The 5,480-nt window shown below is 39.5% G+C and overlaps 1 protein-coding gene across 1 annotated transcript in view; it reads right to left on the bottom strand.

Annotated features, from left to right (window-relative positions):
- Positions 1–1,847: 1,847 nt before the first annotated feature.
- FHOD3 (formin homology 2 domain containing 3) overlaps positions 1,848–5,480 on the bottom strand; it is a gene marked incomplete at its 5' end in the record, with an annotated part of 75,270 nt that continues 71,637 nt past the window's right edge. Inside the window, one exon of the mRNA XM_010021265.1 lies at positions 1,848–2,642. Within this exon, the coding sequence (XP_010019567.1) occupies positions 2,560–2,642 (83 nt within the window). The remainder of the gene's footprint in view (positions 2,643–5,480) is intronic.

Raw genomic sequence — 5,480 nt, 5'->3', positions numbered from 1 at the left:
GTTAGCAATTCATCAGCTATGTTATAGGTTATATTTCAAACAGATACTGTACTAATGAAATACAAATTTGCTTCCCGTTAGCAAGTAGTCACCAAGAGCCACCTACTTTGCACATTCAGCATATTTTAAAATATTCAGTTTTAAAAATGTGTTTGATTTTCTTTCTCCAGTCAAATATAGGACCTCTGTCAGCATAGATGTGCTTTGTTGCCTTTTTGCTTCTTTTATCATTTATCAAGTATCACAGATTAACATAACCATTACATTCAGGGTGTCTACCTGTTATTTCAGACTTCAAAGACCTCCACAAACCCCCATTACCTTCATTTCTTTGTTCTAAGCACTCTCTCTCTTAAGAAAGATTTAAAAAGTCCATAGTGGTGAGCAGCACATAAAAATCCACTTTAAAATCCAGATGCTCGTAGGTCTTACTTATTTTACAGTGATATTAATTATATGCCACTTCTTTCTGTATCTTAACCAGCTTCCTCCTTTCCATAGCTTTCAAATACACAACACATTTTATTAATTACACAACTACTGCCTTCTGCCTACCTGTAAAATTGACTTTTGATCAAGCTGAGGGGAAACCCACAACTCATTGCTGTCCTTAAGAACCTTTACTCATCAGTGACATTTTACCCCATGGACTTCGACACATGAAGATCTGAGGCATCAGCAGATAAAGAATGCAATGTTACAATCAAGAGGATGGACAGCATAGATAGGATGCTCAACCACAGATCTCATTGCAGTGTTTTCAGCTACCTGGTTCTCTCATCACTTGGATGCTGTGATCAATGCGATGTGATGGATGACTGAGGATTCAAAAGTTTATAGTGTTTGGTTTAACTACCCTGAACAACCATCAGTGATTTTCCTCCCTTTAATGAGAGCTCAATAACTTGAAGTACCTGACCTAGCTTGGGTGCCAGAAGAAACACAGCTATGGCATTAGGAGCACAGCCTAGGCTATTAATTAACCCTACTTTTCAAGTATGTTTTGCAGCCAAACTCAAACCCTGTTACCACAACTAAACCGCTGCAGTTCCCCAGTTAACTAGTTTGGAGGAAGCCTCAGCTGTTACTGCAGTGCAGACATACCCTTAATCTTAGAGGCTAAGGCAATGGAAAGAGAATCTTGTGCATCCTTGAGGATCAATTGGCCATATACAGACTTTGGCTTTAAAAGTTCCCTTTTATATTATTGTTGTTTGCAGTTTTCTTCAAAATGCTTCAGCACTGGCTAGAGTGACTGTATCCAATCCACCTTCACTGCTGTATATGCCCCTCCGCATAAAGGCAGATGAGTTGACTAAAAGTTCTTCGAACACACATGCTGAGGGCAGTTATAAAAGTCAGTCATAAAACAGTGAGATAAGGGCAAACATATTGGAGTGTTCACTGTGGTACCCTCTCCACTTGCATCAAAAATAGTCACAGAAATAAAGAACAGCAAAAACACAGCAGGCTTTTAGGAGGGCCATTTCATATTCAGATCCATTAAACTGAAATAAAATCACCACCACAGTATCTTGCAGCAGAGAAAAGCAGCATGAAGGGCACAGGCAAGTGAACAAATCTTCTTGATCTTAGCATCTGAATGCATTTATCAAGCATGTCAAATTGTTGGCATTGATATCTTTGAAACTGTACAAATGCACAGTACAGCCATAGCTCAACAAGAGGGAGGCATACCATGTCCTCTCCTCTGTGTGCATGCTGCTATGTACAGTATGAGTGTGTATTAATACATATGAATTCAGTATCTTAAACTTTCCACTTGTATTACAGGCCATCTCCTGCCCCACGGGGTGAATCCCACTGAATAACACTGAATTCCTATGAAAAGACTTTCTTTTCCTCCTGTCCAGGTGGAACAGTAAGGCCCCAGAGTGAAAATCATGGTCCAGCTAGCTTCAGCAAGAGCATGATATCACACCATGCCTGTATGTGTATAGATACACGCACATATACGTCCACACATTCATTCTGTACATATACAAAGGTACACATACATTTTTACATTCTTTGGTGGCAAAATAATAAAAAACCCAACAAACCACAGGGTTGCACAGACTGTGCATGTTTGCTTAATGAATCCGCTTCAGGAAAATTGGGGTTGCTGTAATAGGACTTATTTTGCCTCTTTAAGGACTGTTTGTTGCATTGACAAAATGCCATACATTTACAATGACTAAAACAGGGAGCAAGGTAAGCCAACGGAAACACAGCTCACATAACGACAGATAACTCGGAGGGAGCCCCCTCCTACCTACACCAACACACCAAGAGAAGAAGCCGCCATATACTTTCACCTTCTTTCACCTTTCACTCAAACGCTTCCTCGGTTACTGTCCGGATGTTGTGCTGAGCTGCGGCACACCCTTCTTCTGCCCCAGCTGTGGGATTTCGCTTCTTGTTGCTTATTAAAATCGAACTAACAGAGGACGGGATGTTGGGAGCAGCAGAGGAGGCTGGCAGGTCAATGCCACACCGAAGAGTTGTCAGCCTGTGTGCTTCAGATGAACGGCTCTTCCCGTCACCACCTCCGGGACGTCAAACCTGCATCTCAGAGGTGCTGATGAGGCCCAGTGCTTTGGCTTCTTCTGGTGTTAGTCCGCTCTTTAGTGTCCTTCTCACTGGATAGTCATAAGTTCCAAAAGCAGGCAAAAAGAACAAAACCAGAAAAAAAAGAAAATTCAAACAATTAGAAGTGATAGTTGCACAAAACTTTCAGATAGAAAAAACCCACCCTGTTAACGTGCAAGCTCAGTCAGATCAAAAGTTGCTATGTACTCAGGGCTTCGAGTTCAGAAACATTGAGTAATGCCTTATGCCAAACCCATGGGAGCATCAAGTACCCAGCAACTCCAGTCAGGCGAAAAGACATTTGTCATTTGACATTTAATCAACCAAAACTTTAAAGAAAAAATACCACAGCATTTTAAGATTTCCTTTTTTCCCTCTGAAATTGTATCAGTTGATTTTCAGTCCATAGGAGGTATCATCTGCCCTATTATTTCACAGTTCCATATTGATTTTTAAAAGAGCTTTTGGTTCTTTATAGGGCTCAATTAAATTTATTACTATTAAATCCTATATGACCCTTTAAAGGTGTAAAAAAACCCTGAACTCTCAAAGTTTAAAGATTTAAAATGTCACTAATTTTATAGTTAATTCAAATCATTAACGCTACTGTCATCATAGATGCTCCCCTTTCTTCTGCATGGTTGTCCTGTCCTAGTCCCATTTACATCATCTTTGTCTGCAGCATTTTAGTTGAATTTAGATGATAAATCTAGTCCAAAATCTTGTTTCTTAATTTTCTGTGAAGTGTTCTGAACACCAGCCCTGACATAAAACCTTTTAAATTTGTGATTGCGTTTTTTATTCAAAGCAGTGACTATGTGACTGCACACACTACGCACTAGTGTCTTCTTCGTTTTACTAGTGCCACGATTTGCAGGTGGATGGGCTTTAGTTCAAGACACAAATGGGGTGTTCACTCCATGTGTTGATGTTCCTCAAGTGCAAAACGCACATTCAGAAGTTTAAGCTGCATGCAAAGCATAAACAATCACTTTATGTTGAACAAAACATATTTGGAGCCCCAAAATAATGAAGTCTAGAGGAAACGCTTCGAGAAATCAGTTGCAAACAATGTTTAAGAACTTCTTGCATCGCTATCATCCAGCACAGTTAAGACCTCCAACTGAAACTGGGTGGTCACACTCAAGGGTCCAGCAGGAGGGAGAGGAGAGAATGGATCAGTATAGAAAATGAGAGTATAAGAGAAAAGGAAAACATGGTGTGGTTGAACATCTGATACCATGCAAGTAGAATGAATGTGATCTATGTTTGATAGTCAAACCACTTTCAACAGTTACTGAGGTTAATCAAATGAGCTGGGAGTGACGTGTAATTGTTCATTAACAAAACCTTTTTCTTCAAGGCTCACTCCTTTCTCCTACAGTATTTGCATACTTATTAAATACCACTCAGAGTCAGCATGGCAGCCTTTTATGATATCCCTTTCTCCTACAACACTGATCAGCCTCATTTTCCAAGTTTAACAATGCTTAGCTTAAAACAGTACAAGGTTAAATGCGACTGATAAACTAAGATTAAGAAAGACTAAAAAAGTACTACTAGAAGGCAAAACACTTCAAAAAATGCTGTGGTCTCCATGGTGCAGAATACCCAACATGAACTTCTGAGTCAGTCCTCATTGCTGACATCCTTTTATATTTCTCAAATTTGACATCCAAACGTCCACGGTGACAAATGTTAATTTCTTGACTTGAGCTACAAAATACCTTAGGGTCTTAAGGTCTCCGTGAATCACCCAACGCTTATCAAAATGAACTATATGAGGAGTGAAAGAACAAATCCAAGAAAGCTGAAATAGAAATATTTCTGTCTTACTAAAAGCAATGATTTTCCTTTGCAGTTCACACACTTAGCTGCCTGCACTGCCTCTCGCCTGAACATGTTTTTCCTGTACCCTCTATAACATGCAGCCAAACATAGCTAGCTTGGCCAGCAAACTGTAGAATCATGTTAAAAAATACCCATATACAAGACCAAATTTTCACAGGATGACTGTCTAGATGACATTACATCTTCCCACTGAAGGAAAAAGTGAACTGCAAAAATGAATGCAGAATAAATTCCCACATTTTAGACACTTCAGCGGAACTGTCAAACTAAACGTATTCATGTCTACTCTTACACATATCCCCAACTCTCTCAGACCACAATCACTCACATTCACACACTAACCGCTGTAAAACAAAGCTGTTTTGCTTGTCAGATAGTAAGACAGGAAGAGTGAGGGAAGAAACAATTTTTATTCCTGTCCATAAGTGTTTAATAGGAACTGGGGTGGTCTGCTAACATTGGTCATGGACTGGAATAAGCAAAATTCTGGTCTTATTTATGACAATGTAAATGTGAAATAACCTTCTTTAGGTCAGTACAATTACTACCGCACAAATAACCGGGCTAAGACTCCAACAACAGAAATGTGTGCCTCTGCAACTTCCACCAAGCAGAATTCAGTTGTTTAAATTCCTCTATCAGCTTCATTGACAGAATTACTAGTTTACTAGGAAAAGCCAAAAGGATTTACAATAACATATAGGTCTCTTTGAAGAAAATTACAGGAGTTTATATTCAGAAGTCATAATCAGGAGTTAAAATATCATGGTAGAAACCATCTTCATGGAAAAACAAGGAGGAAAACAAAGGAGGCTTTACATAAGCAGGATTTCTCTCTGAATCTTCAGATGCCTACCTATCAATCATACAATAGTCTTAGTCTGAGGACCTTGTGTATTAACCCTTGGATGACTGAGAAAGAAAAAAACCTGTATACAGCACATGACAAATGCCCTGTTCTGGGTTTGCTGTACAACTAACGCAGTGAAGGCCAGCCCTGGGTTTGTACTTTTTGTGCCACTGCAAAATAAGCAGGA

Source organism: Nestor notabilis, unplaced genomic scaffold, assembly GCF_000696875.1.
Source record: "Nestor notabilis isolate BGI_N333 unplaced genomic scaffold, ASM69687v1 scaffold4069, whole genome shotgun sequence".
Taxonomy (NCBI): Eukaryota; Metazoa; Chordata; class Aves; order Psittaciformes; family Psittacidae; genus Nestor; species Nestor notabilis.
This window is presented reverse-complemented; position numbering and strand designations above follow the sequence as displayed.